At 47.1% G+C, this 19,764-nt stretch overlaps 1 protein-coding gene across 41 annotated transcripts in view; it reads left to right on the top strand.

Moving 5' to 3' along the window:
• Positions 1-19,764, top strand: part of ARVCF (ARVCF delta catenin family member) — a 595,583-nt gene that overhangs the window by 494,980 nt on the left and 80,839 nt on the right. For 28 of the 41 annotated variants that reach the window (XM_083418215.1, XM_083418211.1, XM_083418187.1 and 25 more), the window contains 3 exons: positions 6,520-6,637; positions 10,432-10,603; positions 19,103-19,174. In XM_083418215.1, the coding sequence (XP_083274341.1) occupies positions 6,520-6,637; positions 10,432-10,603; positions 19,103-19,174 (362 nt within the window). Of the gene's footprint in view, positions 1-6,519; positions 6,638-10,431; positions 10,604-13,625; positions 13,644-19,102; positions 19,175-19,764 lie in introns of all 41 variants that reach the window. The other 13 variants (XM_083418185.1, XM_083418195.1, XM_083418184.1 and 10 more) reach the window with 1 other exon arrangement.

Here is a 19,764-nt window from a genome sequence, read left to right as displayed (position 1 = left end):
TCCTAACATCTCTTCCACAACTCTCCCTCCCCGCAATGCTAACAGAACTCATTCCCCGTCGGATGGGTTTCTCCAACGATCGGAATTTACTTTTCTTTTAACATTTACTCAGGGCTCCTCCGTTTTGTTTTCCTAAGGAAAGCAGAGATTTCAACAGCCAGACAAATCCTCTTCACATCATTTCCAAGTTGGCAAGGTGGTTGGAGCTTGAGGGGTGAATGGAGGTCATTCTTTCTCTGTTCCGCAGCGATGGTGGTGTGTTTGCCTTCAAAATGAGTGTGCAATTTTTTTATACCTGTGTAAACATGCAATGCATCTGTGCACTCGTACAATTGCTCGTGTGTGGTGTTCCACAAGGATGTACACTGTAGCTGAGCTGTGCAAATCAACAAGTGTACATGCTTTCACACAAACAGGTTTTTTGAGATGCTCTGTTGAGTGCAACATCTGAATAAGCCCATAGTGTTGGGCTTAGACTTTGGAGCGGTGCATTTGAAAACAGGGACATTCTTGTGTACTGCTACCGTACCAAATATCACCTCCTGAGCTTTGGAGCTTTTTCTCGCCACACCACGCCACTGTCCTCCGCTTCTGACATTGCAAAAGGCTCTTTCCTAGATTCTGAGTGACGCATCCATTTACTTTCTGGTAGCATATCCTGCATAGCAATGGCCTCTGAAGCAGCTGTGTTAGTAAACTGATCATAATCCCTCTTTGAAAAAATTTAACCTCAAAAATCCTTCAGAGAACGTTTAATCTCACAATGGATCTGGTTTTACTTATTCCACAAATAGTTTACGTGAAATCAAATTCATCTAGGACCAGATGCAATTTGGATAAGCAGTTATGGTGTGTGTGAGTGTGTGTAACTAGTTCTTATACAATCTCAACTGACCTTCTTGGATGTTAAGAGCTGCAGAGGGGCCTGTTGATAGTTCTGCCACCCTCAGAAGTGTGATGAACAGTGGCCCAGGAGAGGACCTTATCTGTGGCAGCTCCTAAACTGAAGAATTCTCTTCTACACAGAGGTGCTCTAGCACAGGGCAGGCCAAATTTTCACACAAAATGGGCCATGATAATACTTTGACTGAGAACCCACAGGCTGCACACTGCCTTCGTGAGCAGGCTGGCGATCAAGGCCAAAATGTGATGCCCCCTTCCCCAGCCCTCATTCTGCCTTCCTAAAACCAGGTAAGCGAGACGCTATCAGCAAGTTGTACCATGTTTTGAGTCTAGGGATGATCAGGTCTCTCAGTTGCACTTTCTAATTTTTCCTATCTTAGGTTCTGCTCTCTATATTTCCACATCAGCTTGCAATTTATTTATTGAAAACACACTCACGAAAATTCGCCGGTGCTTTAGTGCAAATTTCTCCTGGTGTACGTATTTTTGAAAACCATGCTTTCTAGTACGGTGCTTTCTTGCGTGTTCTTTTTCACATGCATGCAAGCGTTACTCTGGTTATACTCACTTTTGTCCACATGACGTGGCTGGAGAACTCCCCTGCGAAATTCTTAGAAGTGTGAATTTCGAAACGACGGCTGTCTTTTGGTTCACGTATCATTTCAGAAAGCGCAAATGAGGTGGATTTGACTTAAAATGCAAACTGGCTCTAATATCTCCCCAAATAAGAACACAATAAAAGGCTTTTGGGAATTGGAGCAATGGCAAACCAGAAGGAAACTTGGAAGCAGGGCATGAGCCTAAGACCACTCTCCTCTCCTGTGGTCTCCTTCTGCTCCATGAATTTGCCCAATCCTATTTTAAAGCCACCCTAGTAAGTGGCCATCACTGCCTCTTGTGGCAGAGAGTTCCATAGTTTATGTGCTGCATGAGCAAGTGCTTTATTTTATTGGTCCTGAATCTCCCAATATTCATAGTCATTGGATGTCCAGGGGTTCTAATGTTATGAGAGAGGGAGAGAAGCTTTTATCTACCCACTCTCACTATGCCATGCAGAATTTTATACAGTTCTATCACAATTGCACTCATTTCACACACTAGCAAAGTTATGCTTCAAATTCTACAAAGCAGGCTTAAGCAGTAAGTGGACCGAGAACTCCCAGAAGTGCAAGCTGGATTTCAAAGGGGCAGAGGAACCAGATACCAAATTTCAAACATGCACTGGATTATGGAGAAAGCTAGAGAGTTCCAGAAAGACATCTACTTCTGCTTCATTGACTACACACAAGCCTTTGACTGTGTCGACCACAGCAAACTATGGCAAGTTCTTAAAGAAATGGGAGTGCCTGATCACCTCATCTGTCTCCTGAGAAATCTCTATGTGGGACAAGAAGCTACAGTTAGAATTGGATATGGAACAACTGATTGGTTCAAAATTGGGAAAGGAGTACGACAAGGCTGTATATTGTCTCCCTGCTTATTTAACTTATATGCAGAATTCATCATGCGAAATGCTGGGCTGGATGAATCCCAAGCCAGAATTAAGATTGCCGGAAGAAATATCAACAACCTCAGATATGCAGATGACACAACTTTGATGGCAGAAAGTGAGGCGGAATTAAAGAACCTCTTAACGAGGGTGAAAGAGGAGAGCGCAAAATATGGTCTGAAGCTCAACATTAAAAAAAATAAGATCATGGCTACTGGTCCCATCACCTCCTGGCAAATAGAAGGGAAAGAAATGGAGGCAGTGGGAGATTTTACTTTCTTGGGTTCCATGATCACTGCAGATGGCGACAGCAGTCATGAAATTAAAAGACGCCTGCTTCTTGGGAGAAAAGTGATGACAAACCTAGACAGCATCTTAAAAAGCAGAGACATCACCTTGTCAACAAAGGTCCGTATAGTTAAAGCTATGGTTTTCCCAGTAATGATGTATGGAAGTGAGAGCTGGACCATAAAGAAAGCTGATCGCTGAAGAATTGATGCTTTTGAATTGTGGTGCTGGAGGAGACTCTTGAGAGTCCCATGGACTGCAAGAAGATCAAACCTATCCATTCTGAAGGAAATCAGCCCTGAGTGCTCACTGGAAGGACAGATCCTGAAGCTAAGGCTCCAATACTTTGGCTACCTCATGAGAAGAGAAGACTCCCTGGAAAAGACCCTGATGCTGGAAAGATTGAGGGCACAAGGAGAAGGGGACAACAGAGGACGAGATGGTTGGACAGTGTTCTCGAAGCTACCAGCATGAGTTTGACCAAACTGCGGGAGGCAGTGGAAGACAGGAGTGCCTGGCATGCTCTGGTCCACGGGGTCACGAAGAGTTGGACGTGACTAAACGACTAAACAACAACAAATCATGTTGTCTTATGCTCGCCTGTTCTCTAAACTGAAAAGTCCCATGCCCTACAACCTTTTTTCATCCCCGAATAAAATGGATCAACTTAGATTACTGTTTGGACCATCCACTCCAACTCTGGGCAAAGTCTGTTTGTGTCCGGCATAAGATGTGAGCGGTGCATCATTGCCAAATTTTGCTAGTCTGATCTCTGTGTTCTTCCTTGTCATCCAATCAGAAAGTACATTAATGCTAATGCTTACTAATGTAAGAAAATAAAAAGGACAGTGTCATCTTTGCATTCTCGGAGCATTAATACACCTGCAAAATGGACACTGTTAGAAGTGTAGTTGCCCTAAATGAGCCACTTAAAATTCTGTTCGGAATAGGTGGCAGGAAATTGGCGAGGCGGGAATTGTCTTTGGGAAATAATCTGATCATTTCTTCATTAAAATTCTGCCCAGTTTCCCTTAAATGAAGGGCGCTTCAGAATGAAAGAGAATTAAAATGTATAATAAAAGGGTTTTATTTTTTTAATAAAAAAAAATTACATGTTGCTCCAGGTGGTTCATTTTCATTGCAGTGGTGTCGCCCTCTGAGCTTTAACTAAACCACCCCCAAACCCTCCTATTTTTACTTAAAGGTACTTGAAGATGAAGCTCCAGCTGTTATTACTGCAATAGCTTCAAGGTGGCATCAGAGTATTCGGGACCCTAATTTCCATTTCATAAAGGGCTCAACTTTTAAAATTGATTGCTTGGCCTGGTTCCCTATTTTAGTGTAGCACTCTGGTAGCTGGCACAGTTTCCTTCAAAAGTTGTTGGACTACAACTCCCATCATCCCTGACCATTGGCCATGCTGGCTGGGACTGATGGGAGTTGGAGTCTGACAACATCTGGAGAGTGCCATGTTGGATAGAACATAGTTGTTGTTGTTGTTTTTAAACACACTCCACTCAATTAGAAATGGCTAGCTGAGACTGCGAGTTAACCATTGTGGCCCGACACCCTTTATTCGCCAGGAATCTGTGCACTGTTAACGTTGTCGCAAGTTGGACTGGCTTGGTTGGTGTGAAGGACTTGGACAAAAGACTGCTCATAGGCAAACTCTGGCCCTCCAGATGTTTGGGACTACAATTCCCATCATCCTTAGCTAACAGTGGTCAGGGGTGATGGGAATTGTAGTCCCAAACATTTGGAGGGCCGGAGTTTGCCTATGCTTGGTTTAGAGCTCAGGATCGTCCACTGAAATTGAGCATTGAAGGAAGTACGTCTTTATGCAGTGCGTTTTTCAACTGTGGCATTCGCTCCCGGAAAATGTGGGAATAAGCTAGAGCAGGGCTAGCCAGCCCCAGTCTGCATGGCTATTTCATGATCAGGGATGATGGGATTTGGAGCCCACCGACACTGAGTGAGGCTGGATCAGTTGTGTGGAGTTCGCTCCAAACAAACTTTGGATTTCACTTGTCGGAAGTAAGGAAGAGGTTGGCCCTGGGATATGGCGGCTCAACGGCTGATATCTCCATCTTGTGGTTCTGTTTTTGAGGATTGGCACTCCAAAAGTGAGCTTGCAAGCACATACCCCGGCCCTAGATGTAACAGCATGTCCCTCCTGATCTTTTCAGGAATCTTCCAGCGCTCACTAAGGCCCTTGTGCGGCACAGTGTGACTTTCTACATGCCGTGCCGGAAGATTAAAGAGAAATATAAAGCAGCGCTGCGGTTTATTTCCTTTGATCTACATATCTAGAAGACATTTCCATATCAGTCTCTGTGTTGTTTGGCACAGGAACCAGGGAGCTCCCTGAAGATGTGTTAAAAATAAATGGAAACAAGGCTCTTCACACACACACACACACACACACACACACATACCACGCTGCCCCAGCTTTCTCAAACAAGTCGGCAGAACCTCAAAGTTGCACAGGTGCTGATGTTCAGTTGTGCAACTGGCTTCTGAGAGGGCCGCTCCCCTTCCCAGGGGGGTGGTGTCGCAGGCAGGCCAGGTGCTCTCCCCATGTTCAGCAGGGGGCGTGGCAATGCCGCCCGCATCACAGGGAGTCCCAGCCGTGTCACGCCCCTGGCCGACCAATCCGGTCGACCGGGGGACATGGCTTGCAGTATTTAAACAGCTGTGCAGCCGGGGTTGTGTGGTCCTGTTAGCTAGGGATGATGGGAAATGTAACCCAAAACATCTGGAGGGCCGAAGTTTGCCTATGCCTGCTTAGACTCCATGGTACATAAGTGTGCTTAACTTTGTGGTGGATTTCTGTTTATTATTGATGATGGATTTCCACCATCAATTTCAGGCTATGGTTTATAATCCAAACTATAGGTTCCTTTTCAAAACAAGTAAAACAAGATGCCTATTTCTTTTGAAAAAAGGTTATCTGCTAATGTATTCGTCCCCAAGCTGGTGCCATCCAGACAGTTTGGACTACAACTTCCATCTAGCACAGCTAGCAAAGCGTTGGTGCTTCCGGCCGATAGGCATTGTATTCCAACCCACCTGAAGGTCACCTGTCTGGAGAAGGCTGTGCCAATATATAGAGGGTCTTTTGCCTTTAACATTGCAACAACCACCTGTTAAACACTTTTGCTATTATACTTATTTTGACAGGTGGGGAACTCTGGAATTTTACAGGGAGAGAACATCGGAAGCTGCGTCTTATCCAATAAATATTCATGGCTTTCAGCCACAGGCCAATTCAAATACAAGAAAACGCTTGTTGGCACAGACATAAAACATGGATTAAAAATATACTCCCATTTAAAATGCAGCCGAAATGAAAACAAACCCGAAAGCTTCCTGGGGTTACTCTTAGATTTAGCTTGCTCAAGTCAGCGAGTCACTTTTACTGAACCACCACTGACATTCAGTTCAAGATTCTCTCTTGGGTTTTCTTTGAGAAGGGGGGGTGGGGTAAAGATACACGTCAGGGAGAAGGAGTGAAGACCTACACCTGGAGGCCGGATCTGCTACCCCTGCGGTTTCTGCTGCTCAAGGCAGTTTCCTCACCTTGTCCAACGGGTGGGCCAGCCCTGCCAAGAGCACCTGGGTGTGTTGCAGAGCTGCAAGCTGAGGCTGTACTTATCATGCAATACAGAAGCTGTGGTTCCCTGTTGGCTTGCAAGATGATCTTTTGTGTGCGTCTTGGTTAATTCAAGATCATTAGGTTCTTAATGTCTGTAATTGACGCAGGAGGGTGCGGGGAGCTTGGCTTAATTTTGCTATGTGGAGATTTGCTTTGTAACGTTTGCCTACCTCTCGTTTTGCAGGAACGTCAGTTCGGATGGAGCGGAAGCGCGCAGGAGGCTCCGGGAATGTGACGGCTTGGTAGACGCCCTCCTTCATGCCCTGCAGTCTGCGGTGGGCAAGAAAGACACAGATAACAAGGTGATTCTGCTCCCTGGTGCTGGTGTGACTAGAAACTTGCTTTGGCTTAAGCAAATGTGGGTTTCTTGATGTAGGGGAAGTACAGGATGCATTGAAGGTGAGGGGGCGAGGTCTAGCTGGGAACATCTGCTGGCTTGAAAGATGCTTGTATTCACAGAAGCTTAAAAGGCAGCCAGGCCTGCTACAGGAAAGCATTTATCTCAGTGCAAGCTGGTCCTTTAGGAGGAATCAGGGCACTGACCCACCTAGCTTTGTCTGCCTGCAGCCAGCCCCCACATACTGGCTTCCTCCATATTGAAGGAGCGTCTCCACCCCCATCGTTCAGCCCTGACACTGAGGTCCAGCTCCGAGGGCCTTCTGGAGGTTCCCTCACTGTGATAAGTGAGGTTACAGGGAACCAGGCAGAGGGCCTTCTCGGTGGTGGCGCCCGCCCTGTGGAACGCCCTCCCATCAGATGTCGAAGAAATAAACAGCTATCTGACTTTTAGAAGACATCTGAAAGCAGCCCTCTTTGGGGAAGTTTTTAATGTGTGATGTTTTATTGTGTTTTTAATATTCTCTTATACCCAGAGTGGCTGGGATATAAATATTACTACTTACTACTTACTTACTACTTACTTACTACTTACTTACTACTTACTTACTACTTACTTACTACTTACTTACTACTTACTTACTACTTACTACTACTACAACCAGTCCAGGGTGTGTGCTGGCGATCAGCTTCCCCCTTCTTCTACCCTCTCCTGGACCCGATCCAGTAGATTCAAATCACAAGAAAGGAGATTCTGAGTAAACATTAGGAAGAGATTTCTGACGTCAAGAGCCTGTTTGACGGCGGAACAGGCTATATTGGAAGGTGGTGGGTTCTCTAAGCAGAGGTTAGAGGGCCACCTGTCAAGGATTCTTGAGCTGGCGTACCTGCATTGCAGGGGGATAGACTAAACTGCCCTTGGGGTCCCTTCCAGCACTACAATGCTATGATTCTATGATTCCTCCTCCTTAGTCTCCATGTTGCCCTTGTAGAGCTCCGCAGGGAGGAACAGGGAGACATTACAGGTGCTTCAATTGAGATTCCTGCATTGCAAGACTAGATGACTCTCAGCTCTACAGTTCTATGATTCTATGAAAACTAGAAAGAGTTGGCTCTGTCTGTCATTGGTTATGACTCAATCTACTATAGGGCTTCCTGCTTTCCGCCCCACCCATCCCAATAGGCACCAGCCACCACTGATGAATACTGGACAGCTGTTGTTGACAGGCATAAATGTATTTTCTTCCCAAACAGTGGAGTTTGGTAGGCGCTTCCACCCAGGGCCGGATTTAGGTTTGGTGATGCCCTAAGCTACTGAAATCAATGGGGCCCTTTATACAGTGGTATCTTGGGTTACAGACGCTTCAGGTTACAGACTCCGCTAACCCAGAAATAGTACCCCTGGTTAAGAACTTTGCTTCAGGATGAGAATAGAAATCGTGCTCCGGCGGCACACCAGCAGTGGGAGGCCCCCTTAGCTAAAGTGGTACCTCAGGTTAAGAATAGTTTCAGGATAAGAACGGACCTCCAGAACAAATTAAGTTCTTAACCTGAGGTACCACTGTATTGTCCAGCTGTCCTTTGTCAACAGCAAATTCTTAGTTTTTTGTGTTGAATACATGTGATATGGTCATTTAAGGACCTAATAGATATCTAAAGCCATTTGCACATGTTGCCATGCAAACCAATGTTGGTACCCTATATATAGAAATGAGCAAACCAGTGATATTTTAGGGAGCAGGCTAGCAGGCAGGGCCCATTACTTACTCATAGGAGCCTACACACCACAAAACACTGTTGCTGTATGTAGGTTTTATTTTATTTGTTTTTTATCTTATATTTTGGAAATGTACATCCAGGTTTTTTCCCTTTGGATTTTTTTTTGCCCCCCCCCCCCCCAAGAGAGTGGGGCCCTAAGCTATAGCTTGTTTAGCTTATACATAAATCCGGCACTGCTTGTACCTACCCCACCCCTCACCCCTGGTAACAGCTTTCCGCAGTATCATACAGAAGTCTTTCCCAGCCCTGCTGAGCAATGCTGGGGGAATTAGAATCACAGAACCATAGAATTGTACGAGACCCTGGCCCAAGCCCACCCCTGCAATGCAGAAATATGCAGCTGCCCCACGCAGGGATTGAACTTGCAACCTTGGCATTATCTGCACCATACTCTAACCAACGGAGCTATGCAGGCTGAGGCTGGGACCACCTGCATGCAAAGCAGATGTTGTGCCACAGTCCAAACCCCGACTGTTGTTGGTCATTGGCCTCTGCTGAGTCCCTCTTTTTCCCAGCTAGGGCATTCAGCGGAGATTTGGTTGAATGGGGTGGGTGGATGGGTGGAGGAGCCCTTTTCCGGGTGTGGGGGGTACCCTATGGGATTTTGATGCTCTTTTTGTTCTTCCTCAACTCCTGCCAAGCCCCTGATGAATGACCCTGCTCTGGAGTCTGAGGCAGTGGCCTTTCTGCCTCCCGAGAGACTCATTAGCTGCAGACTGAACCTAGGGGGCCTCTTGCATAAAATGTATGTTTTCCATCACTGAGCTGCAGCAAAAGGGGGGGGACGGGTGCTTAAAAATTTGCAATTGGCTTCCCTTGATGAGGTTTTGTTCATTAGGGGAAGGAACAAAACTCAGTTGTAGTGAAGCTGCTTTTCTCGCATAAGGTCCCGGGTTCATTTTACGGCATCCCTGCAAAAAAGAAAAAGGAAAAAAGATTTAATAATAATAATTTATTATTTGTATCCCGCCCATCTGGCTGGGTTTCCCCAGCCACTCTGGGCGGCTTCCACAGAGACCAAAAATACACTAAAATATCACACATTAAAAACTTCCCTGAACAGGGCTGCCTTAAGATGTCTTCTGAATGTCAGGTAGTTGTTTATCGTTTTGACATCTGATGGGAGGGTGTTCCACAGGGCGGGTGCCACTACCGAGGAGGCCCTCTGCCTGGTTCCCTGTAGCTTTGCTTCTCGCAATGAGGGAACCGCGGGAAGGCCCTCAGCGGTGGACCTCAGCATCCGGGCAGAACGATGGGGGTGGAGACGCTCCTTCAGGTATACTGGGCCGAGGCCGTTTAGGGCTTTAAAGGATGGGAATGGCTCCATTTCTCCCTGAGAGCCACTGACTGTGTCATGCTGGCACAGCCCTCTACAACCTGGTGCCCTATCAATGTTTTGGACTACAACTCCCATCAGCCCCTTCCACATTTGCTGTGGTTGATGGGAGTTGCAGTCCCAAAACCTCTGGAAGGTTTTCCAGGTTGGAAAACGGCTGGCGTACGCCATACTGAGCAACAGTGGCGTAGCGTGGGTTGTCAGCACCCGGGGCAAGGCAAGTAATTTGCGCCCCCTAAGTAATTCCCCCCCCGCGCTGCACTGTCCCTCCCCCAGATAGTCCCTTGCTCTCTCTCTCCGCACCGCACCACACGCCTGGCACCCTCCCCTCCACAGTGGGCGGCGACCTGGCGGCTCGGATCGGATTCACACAGCCAGCACTGCAGTGAGAGAGAGTGAGTGAGCCAGGTAGGGGCAGAGAGCTGTGAGTGCGAGCGCCCCCCCCCCAGATGTTGCGCCCGGTGCGTCCGGGCCCCCCCTGCACCCCCCACGCTACGCCCCTGCTGAGCAAATAGTCTCACCTGCTTTAAGCAATTTCCTATGTCTGCTTGTTTTTCGTGTCTTCGGTGGTGTAAGATAATTGCTGACCGGTCTGATGGTTTTTCCTCCTCCCCCCCCCCTTTTCGGGCAACCGCCTTGCCGCAGTCTGTGGAGAACTGTGTGTGCATCATGAGGAACCTCTCTTACCACGTCCACAAAGAAGTCCCAGGAGCGGACAAATTCCAGGAGCTAGAAGCAAATCAACTTGGAGGCCTGGGAGGAACTCAGAAGAAGAAGAAGGACGACGCGGGCTGCTTTGGAGGAAAGAAGGCCAAAGGTATGTGTTGCTGCGACCCGGAAGCAATGGAGTCTGCTCCATTGGGGCAAACAAGGCACATCCCCACCAAGCTCACTCTTGAGTGCTCCAATCCCACCTGCCTTCTTGTTTATGAGTCAAGGAGGGGCACTTGTTTGCCATCTTCTTCCTCCCCCTTCCTTCTCAATGTTGCCCTTTCAGAACTCAGCAGGGAGGAGGCCGCGTGCAAAACTAGAATTGGTTGGCTCAGCCTCTCATTGGCTCTGGCGCCACCTGCTGTTCGCCTCCCGGCCTCCTGCCCTACCAGTGGATACCAGCCATAACTGAAAGCCGGAAGCAAAATGCTTGTGTTCACATTGTACAACCCGGCTTGTCCAAGGGCCAGCCTTTTGCACTTGGATCCTGGTGTGTGTGTGTGTGTGTGTGTGTGTGTGTAGGTGTAGCTGCCCCCTGCCCTGTTTGAAGAGGCACTTCTGTCTCTTTCTTCTGAATCTTCCAACAGTCAGCTTCATGGGACAACCCGTGAATCTTATTCACCTCTACCATGCCCCCACTTCTTGCCTTTTTTCTAAACTAAAAAGTCCCAGGTATCATAACCTTTCCCCCTAAGCGAGTCACCCCAATCCCTTGATCATCTTGGATTTTCTTTTCTGAACCTTTCCTTCAGTAACTGTTTGGAAACAAGGCGACCAGACCTGTATCCTGTATTCTGAGTGCGTTCGGCCATAGATTAGTGTAACAGCATTATGATATGGGCAGTGTAATGAATAATGGCATAGAAGATGATGGAACTAGAGGCTGGGGAGTGAGGCTCATGCAAGCCCCAGTAACCCAACACTCAGGAATCTCTGCACACCTGTTGGACCAGGTTGGCCCAGCATATTAAGACACAATGGGAGGTGTGGTTTCCATTACACATCTAAATCAGGGTCAGTCTCTGGTACGTCACAAGCTTTTAACCTAATCTGTGCTGAACAGGCCTGGTGGCTACCGAATGTTAAGAATGTTATACAATAAAGATCCATTGGTATGTAACACCCAGGCATTTCCATCCCTCCGTCACCCTGAGCCTTTGTAAACAGCTGTTTTGTATCTCTGATCCATGGGCCTTTTAACCCATTGACTCTGTTTCTGTCTTGTGAGGGTATATTGGCCCTGAGTGTGTGTGTATGTTTGAGCACAGTTGTGTTAAAGGGTGAGAGGGAAGCAGGTGGAGAAGATTCGAAGGCAGGAAACCAGGATCAGAAGCAGTAGATTGCAGTTGGAAGCTCACACAGAGCCTAGAGTTGTACCCAATATAACACTAGGTTTATGATTTGATTTCTTTATTTAATTTATTGATATACACTTTAGGCAGTCCCATTAAGGAGGCTGCAGAATAGCAAAATAAAATATATACAACAACGGAACTGAGAAAGTAGGATAGAATGCAATGCATTGCAATATTAAATAAAACTGTGATCAAAACAATACATTCCTAAAAACTGACAACAGAGCAGAGCATTTTGAAACGTCTTTAGAGTCACGGATCCCTTCCTGCTTCAGCCTCCGTCTTGGCAAAGCACATTGTGGCTCGTAAAGCGCTACACGTCAACCCCAAATTCTGCCTTACATCTACTGAACTTGTATAGTGCTTACTCTTCCTATTCTACTCCCACATGTCACATGCACCCACCAGTATGCACAAATGCGGGTGGCGCTGTGGTCTAAATCACTGAGCCTCTTGGGCTTGCCAATCAGAAGATTGGCAGTTCAAATCCCTGCGACGGAGTGAGCTCCTGTTGCTCTGTCCCAGCTCCTGCCAACCTAGCAGTTTGAAAGCACACCAGTGCAAGTAGATAAATAGGTACCACTGTGGCGGGAAGGTAAATGGCATTTCCATGCGCTCTGGTTTCTGTCACAGTGTCCCATTGTGCCAGAAGCAGTTTAGTCCTGCTGGCCACATGACCCAGAAAGCTGTCTGTGGACAAACGCCAGCTCCCTCGTCCTAAAAGCAAGATGAGTGGCACAACCCCATAGTTGCCTGTGGCTGGACTTAACCGTCCAGGGGTCCTTTATCTTTACCTTTTACCTTTTTACAAACACACCTTTCACGCAATCACTCCAGAATCTCCAATTCTCAGCCACTAACCACTATCACAAGTCTCTCCTTTGACACAACAAAACAATTCACTGCAAAAACGGAGAGGAGAGGACAGGAGAGGGTTAAAGTCACTTAGTGATATATTTGTTCTTGTTCTGCTGGTGGTGCCCTCCAGAATGTGCTGCACCCCAACTCCTGTCAGTCCTGATTGTTGGGTCATACTTGCTAGGAACTGTTGGGAACTGTAGCACCATCACATCCAGAGGGCACCATTCTGGCTTTCGTTGGCATAGGAGCTTAGCCTATTTCAACCCCACCCAAGCTCTTTTTGATGTTTGTAGAAGAAGAAGAGTTTGGATTTGATATCCCACTTTATCACTACCCTAAGGAGTCTCAAAGCGGCTAACATTCTCCTCTCCCTTCCTCCCCCACAACAAACACTCTGTGAGCCGAGTGGGGCTGAGAGACTTCAGAGAAGTGTGACTAGCCCAAGGTCACCAAGCAGCTGCATGTGGAGGAGCGGATTGTGAATCTACCATTCTTAACCTCTACACCAGCATTTCCCAACCTTGGCCCTCCAGCTGTTTTTGGACTACAACTCCCATAATCCTCAGCTAGCAAGACCAGTGGTCAGGGATGATGGGAATTGTAGTTCGAAAACAGCTGGAGGCCCAAGGTTGGGAAACACTGCTCTACCCCACACTGGCTCTCAAAATCAAACAGAGAAAAATGGACTCTCCTTTTTTGCAAGTAACGAGAGTGGTATACACCATGGCGGCAAGTTTGTGTGTTTTTCCCCTCTTCAGGAATTCAGAGTTGCTATTTACCTGTAGCTCTCGGGTTTTGAACCTGTTCTGTGAACATCCTGCAACTGATTGTTTGTCTGTTTCCCCCCTCTCGCTTTCCTCTTGAAAACGTTTGTTTCTTTTTTTCTTCTTTGGCTGCTTTTGTGGTTATTAGAGGAGTGGTTCAATCAAGGTGAGTCTTTTCTACATTTCTTCTCTGACGTCACTGTCCTTCCCCCTTTCCTCTTCCCATATATACAGAGGCGGAAACTGGGAGCAGAGGTTGGCTCAGCCCCACTGCCCCTCCCCGGTTCCCAAGGTGTGTTGCTGCTATGGTGCCCCATATCCCACTTGTTTGCTTCTGTTGCTGTAGATTGCAAATTCCTGTGATGAATTCTGACTGGTCTGAGTTACTCTTCTAGTGTGATATGGAGGAGATCTACTCTTAGAAGACCTTCCCGTGGCCAGTCCATTAGGGCAAGTGGGACTCTACTTCCTCCAAGCAGTAGTGTAGTGGCAAATCCAGAAATGCAGGAGGCTCCCTCCAGGATAGTCTCATCCATACCCCCTCAATAATCTTCTAATTCTCCAATAATAATAGCTGGGAATGCATTGCAATGATCATTACAGATCTCCCAACCCCATGCCCTGTGCCAGGAGTGGAAAGCTGCCTTTCAGCTAGATTTTCTGTGCACGTACATGGGCAAATAATTTGGAGTGCTCCAATATCTTATTTTAGATTGACTTCAGATGTGTTTTCCTTGAATTTCCATTGTACGTAACAACTAGCATGCCATTCTCTTGAAACTGAAGTGCCTTGTGTTTTCAGTGTTCATATAAATGCTTAGTTTTGGAGCATTTGGTACAAGTCCTCCTTGAGATTCTTCCCACGCAGCTTCTCCAGAGTAACCCTAGGAGCCAATCCTCAATGGTTAGCTCACTTCATTTTTTGCTGATGGACTCCGATCAACACAAAGTATGGAAATACTTCTTCTCAGTGGCTAAAAAGCTCCCCTTTCATGCTGATTGGATGGCTCCAGGACGTTGGAGACAAAAGAAACTACGGCAGAAATAGTAACTGGTCTGGGCCACTACACCTCTGCCTCCAAACCCATCTGACTTGTTACTTAGATCCAGTCCAGAAGCTGGCCTTGGCCTGTCAGTGACCTGGGACAGGTACGGAGGCCTGGAGGGCATATTTGGCCTAGCCCAAAGCTTCCCAGCCCTGGCATAGGGCAGGGGGTTGGGAAGCACAAGATAGGAGATGGCCCCAGTATCCTTTTGCATGCATGCCCTCCCAAAACCTGAACCCACACTCCACATAGTTCCTCACCACCAGTGGGGTGGGGAGTTTTTCTGCCAGTACCAGCTGTTGTGAAATGCTAACATGGGAGTGTTCCATGTGGTAGGCAGAATCTATACTTGGAACAGCATTCATGAATGCTCTTGTGCTCAGCTCCTGTTTGCATGGTTCCTGCAGGGCATCTGACTCGTCACTGTGAGATGGGGCACTGGCCTAATGAAGCCAGGGTCTCCTTGTGTTCTTGGTGCCATCCATTGGTTTGGGATGCACCCAGATGTTGAAGCCATTCCTCCGGCTTCTGTGTGGTGGTCACCATGTCATCCTGTTAGATTCCAGTGACGTGGCCCTCCAGATGTTGTGGGACTCCAGTTCCCATCAGCCACAGCTAGCATGGTCAGTGGTCAGTAGTTTTTACAACATCTTGAGGGCCACAGGTTTCTCCGTGAGCATGTATATCTCAATGCGAAAATCAGACCTACTGCCTTTTTCTAGATTTCTTGGTTGGAAAGGTTTTGTTTTAATACTAAAAGGTTAGAACTTCATTTGTAAATTCAGCCTTTCTCGTCTTTTCTCAGTGGCCAGAGCAGGGGATAATGAAAGTATGGCGATTGTTTATATGCTGGGAATCAGATGCACTTGACAGCCCCCTGTTTCAGAAAATATGGCGTTCAAGAAGCTTTTAATTTCACGGCTTGAGAGATTGCAAATCGTTTATTATACAAGCAAGTTTCCTGTCAGGCAGCCCTTCCTGTCCCCAAGGTCTTTGCCAGCTCTGATAGCCAACTCCCATAAAGCAGGCCTGTCAGCTGCCATCTTAAAAGCTGTCTTTCTTCTGCTGAGGGCTTCAGCAGCGCTTCTCGTCTGAAAATATACCTCTGTCCCCATTGGGACGGGGCCCCTGGGTGTTGTCAGACGCCACTTGACGGCGGGGAGAACGAGAGGAGCGAAGAGGAGGGAGAGGATACACTGTAAAGACAAATCTGATGTGCCAGAACTCCTGACAGCTGCTGAGTGCCACATAGGTTGTAGACCTGCCATTGCTGAACTCTGAGGTAAACCCAGGGCAGGGGCAGAGAGAACAGCCCTGGATTTCCCTAAACTTTTCCTTGGGGATTTAAAAACCTCTAAGGCTGCTGATATGTTGGCCTTCTTCCAAAATACTACATCCTGAGGTGCAGTTAGGTCGGGGGGGGGAGCCTTTATCTTGCCGAGGGCCTTATTCCCTCATGGACAACTTTCCAGGGGTGGGTGGGGCCTGAGGGAAACGTGGATGGTGCAATGGGTGTGAACCTTCCTTTTGTACATTAGGCTAGATTTCAACCACGCAAAAGTCACTTCGTTCTACACATAGTGGCATAGCGTGGTTTGCCAGTGCCCGGCGCCACACAGAGTAGTGGTTGGGAAACGGATGAAGCACGCAGGTGCATTCAATTGCCTAACAGCGTCCGCATCACCCAGGACAGAGATAAGAAAAGAAGAGGCATTCTATTGTTTGGAGAGGTCACTTCCTAGTTCGTATGGAGAAGTCATTTTCAACAGAAGTGTGCAGTGGTATTGAGGCAGCACCAGGGGTTGACATTTTGCACACCTAACCATTTTGCACCCGGGGGCAACCAGCCCTCTGCCCCCCATGCTACACCACTGCGCACACACTGCCTCAGCACAGCTGCACACTTCCATTGCAAGAGGCAATATTACCATTCCAGAAGGGATTCCCTACAGGCAAAAACACTCACAGAGGGGTGGTGAGGGACGTGGCTTATGGTGAAACTCAAGCACCAGGTATAGAGACCTGGAGGGTCGCAGCACCGCTCCACTCACCCCACTTCACTCCGGAGCCCCAAAATGGGGTTCCCCGTGAGTAGGGGAGGCGCTCCTGGTGCCCTGCCGAACCCCACGTTCCCAGGCTTCCTCCACCTGGGATTTCTAGCGGGTCCCCACCTTCGCCGCGGTGGGAAGACCCAGTTTCCACGGAGCCAGTTCCTCCGGTCGGAGGAACTCCGCCATTCGCCGATGGCGCTAACCCGGAAGTCACAGAGGGGTGGTAAGGGACGTGGCTTATGGTGAAACTCAAGCGCCAGGTATAGAGACCTGGAGGGTCGTGTTTGGCCCATGGGCCTGAGGTTCCCTACCCCTGAGTTAGGTAATTTTTAATTCTGGATTGAACGGTCTTATGGGGTGGTGGTCTTCACTTACTTCAAATTGTCTTCTCTTTTCCACGCCCCACCCCCTTAGTAACGTGTGCCATTTTGCTTGGTGAGCAAGTCCAGCTGCCTCCGGGTGACCCTTCTGCTGACTGGGGGTCCTGGACTCCTGCCCCACATCATCACTTATTGCCTGCACCTGCATTTCAGCTATGTCACTCTGCCCTCCAGCTGCTGGGATCAGGCCCCAGCTGAAGACCAAGACTGGATGGGGCATTAAGCCCATCCAAGAGCTGCTGTACATTTACCGGCAGTAGAGCACAAGGAAGGGATATCTGTGGTCTTCCGGGTGTTGCTTGACTTGCAGTTCCCATCAGCCTGAATGGCCAAGGCCGGGGGTGGTGGCAACATCTGGCTTCCCACAGATTCTCCACCCCCTGCAGTTAACTATGTAAAATTCCACCCAAGTGGACAGAGTAGCTTTTGCTGGAAGCCAAATGCAGCAGAACAGAAACAGCACTTCATGCAATCAACATGGGTTGGAATGGAAATCAATGCTTCCTCATCATGCACACCCTTAACAGGGAGCAAAGGTGTTGAAGCAGAGAAAAAGAGCATAGGGATCTACAGGACAGTAAGACCAGGCAGTGTTTTGTGGTGAAAACAGTGTGTGTGTTTCAGGGGGAGTGTAATGTTCTCCACTTTTGCATTCTAGGTTCTCCCTTTCCTTCTCTCTTTCCCTCTCTTGCCTTCTGCCATAAATTCTTGTCATTTCCGAAGTGACAAGTTAAGAGTCCTCTTCTCAGAGAAGCATATGGGCTTAGCTGCCATCAGGAAAAAAATAAAATAGTGGCGTTCTGTCCCAACAGCTGACATCTTGCCTCTTTGCTGTTCTGTTTGTCTCCCAAAGCAGGGTGCAGCTGTCTTGTTTTGAGTGGTCTAAAAGAAACAAAAACGAATAAGAATGAAGGATCTTCTTCAGATTGCTATCATTGACCCTAGCCAAGATTTTGTCAAAAAGCGAATAAGAGAGGCCAGTTGGGTGGGGATGCGACTTTGGTTTTGACATTGAGCCTGTTCTGTCGACAGACACAAACAAACTCTGTTAGCCAAGTTGTCTGGTTAAAAAAGTGATGGTTGGATTTAACGGGTCTTGAAACCCAACAGCTAAAGTGTATGAAATATTGAAAATCTGTGATCAGACCTCCTGTTTCCATGGCAGAAAAAAAGGCAGGATATCAATGCAATAAACTATTAATAATCATGAAAATATATCAGAGATATCATGCAAACAGGAAGATGAACCCCATTCTCCCCATGAATGCCCCCCACATTAGATGTTTAACATCGGGCCATGAGATATTTTGGTCAAAGATCTCTACCAGAATTCTCCCCAAAGCATGTCCTCCCCATGTATTAGAGGCAACGACAATTGAGCCAGTTTGAAACTGGCTTATAGTTTGTAGTGTAAACATGCCCTTGAATCTAATCAGACCTGCACATTAACGTTTGTCAGTTTCAGATTTAAAACTTTGCTCTTGCAAATAAAGAGTATACCAACGCACATTTAAAAACACTTGACCTGTACTCTGGGAATGTTTTGGAGAAACTGGTTGCATTTTTCTGTGTATATCATGTTATTTAAGTGGAATAAGAGGTACTATTTAGGTTTTTTTTCTGGTAGCAAAAATATTTGGGGAAGACCCCCTTAGAAGATGTGGGTTCCCCCCACTAACTCTTTGAGGCCCAGATAATGGCCACTGATTCCCTGAATAGTTTTTCGCTGTGGCCTTTTGTTTTTAGATGTTTTTGTTGTTTTGTTGGTGGTGTGTTTGCCACCTGGGTTCCTCTTTGGAAGGAAGGGCAGATTTTTTTTAAAAAAGAGAAAAGGACGAATAAATAACTTTTAAAATAAATAAAGAAGTGAAACAAATTCAGGATTAGGCCCAGTGGTTGACATTGCAGCAAGTCTCACTAACCAGTACATAAAAATATGTGTTTATTACCTTGGAATGTGAAGCCATGACAAATGCTTCCTTGCATGCCTGGAACTCTCCTGCAAATGGCGGACGCATGTGATGATGTTGTGTAATGTTGGGCTTTGTGCCCCATTTGTCCTCTTCTCTGGACGCAACAGCGACTGATTCAGGTTTATTCGCGTGCTGCTGATTCCTTTCATTGCTCATTCTTCTGTGTCGTGCGCAGGGAAGAAGAACGGAGATGTGGACAGAAACTTTGATACACTGGATTTACCTAAGCGGTCTGAGTCAGCAAAAGGTAATGTGCTCGCGGGCGTGCTTTTTCAAAGATCAGCAAGGGGCGAGGGAAGAAGCATGCTCTTGAGGGGTCTTGCGGAGGGATTGAAAAAACGCCACATTTATCCTTATCTTTCATGCTTCTTTAATTTCACTATTCAATGAGCGTTCAACGGCCGGTTCTGTTCCCGTCTATTATTTTGCTTTCTGATTGAATTGGTTTGGAGAAGACATAACAAGAGCTGAAGTCTTCTTTTGCAAACAATGTGCATTTTCTGCTCTGCTTCCTACAGCAGATTTAAAGGATTCTAACAATATTGCCTAACGTGTGTGTGCGCTGTTACAAATTTCATGCATATCTAACAATTACCGTATTTTTCGCTCTATAAGACGCACCACACCACAAGACGCACCTAGTTTTTGGAGGAGGAAAACAAGAAAAAAAATATTCTGAATCTCAGAAGCCAGAACAGCAAGAGGGATCGCTGCGCAGTGAAAGCAGCGATCCCTCTTGCTGTTCTGGCTTCTGGGATAGCTGCGCAGCCTGCATTCACTCCATAAGACGCACACACATTTCCCCTTACTTTTTAGGAGGGAAAAAGTGAGTCTTAT

This window comes from Podarcis tiliguerta (genome assembly GCF_965153285.1).
Source record: "Podarcis tiliguerta genome assembly, chromosome: 16".
Classification (NCBI taxonomy): Eukaryota; Metazoa; Chordata; class Lepidosauria; order Squamata; family Lacertidae; genus Podarcis; species Podarcis tiliguerta.
Note: the sequence above shows the minus strand (reverse complement) of the source record. Positions and strands in the feature narration are given on the sequence as shown.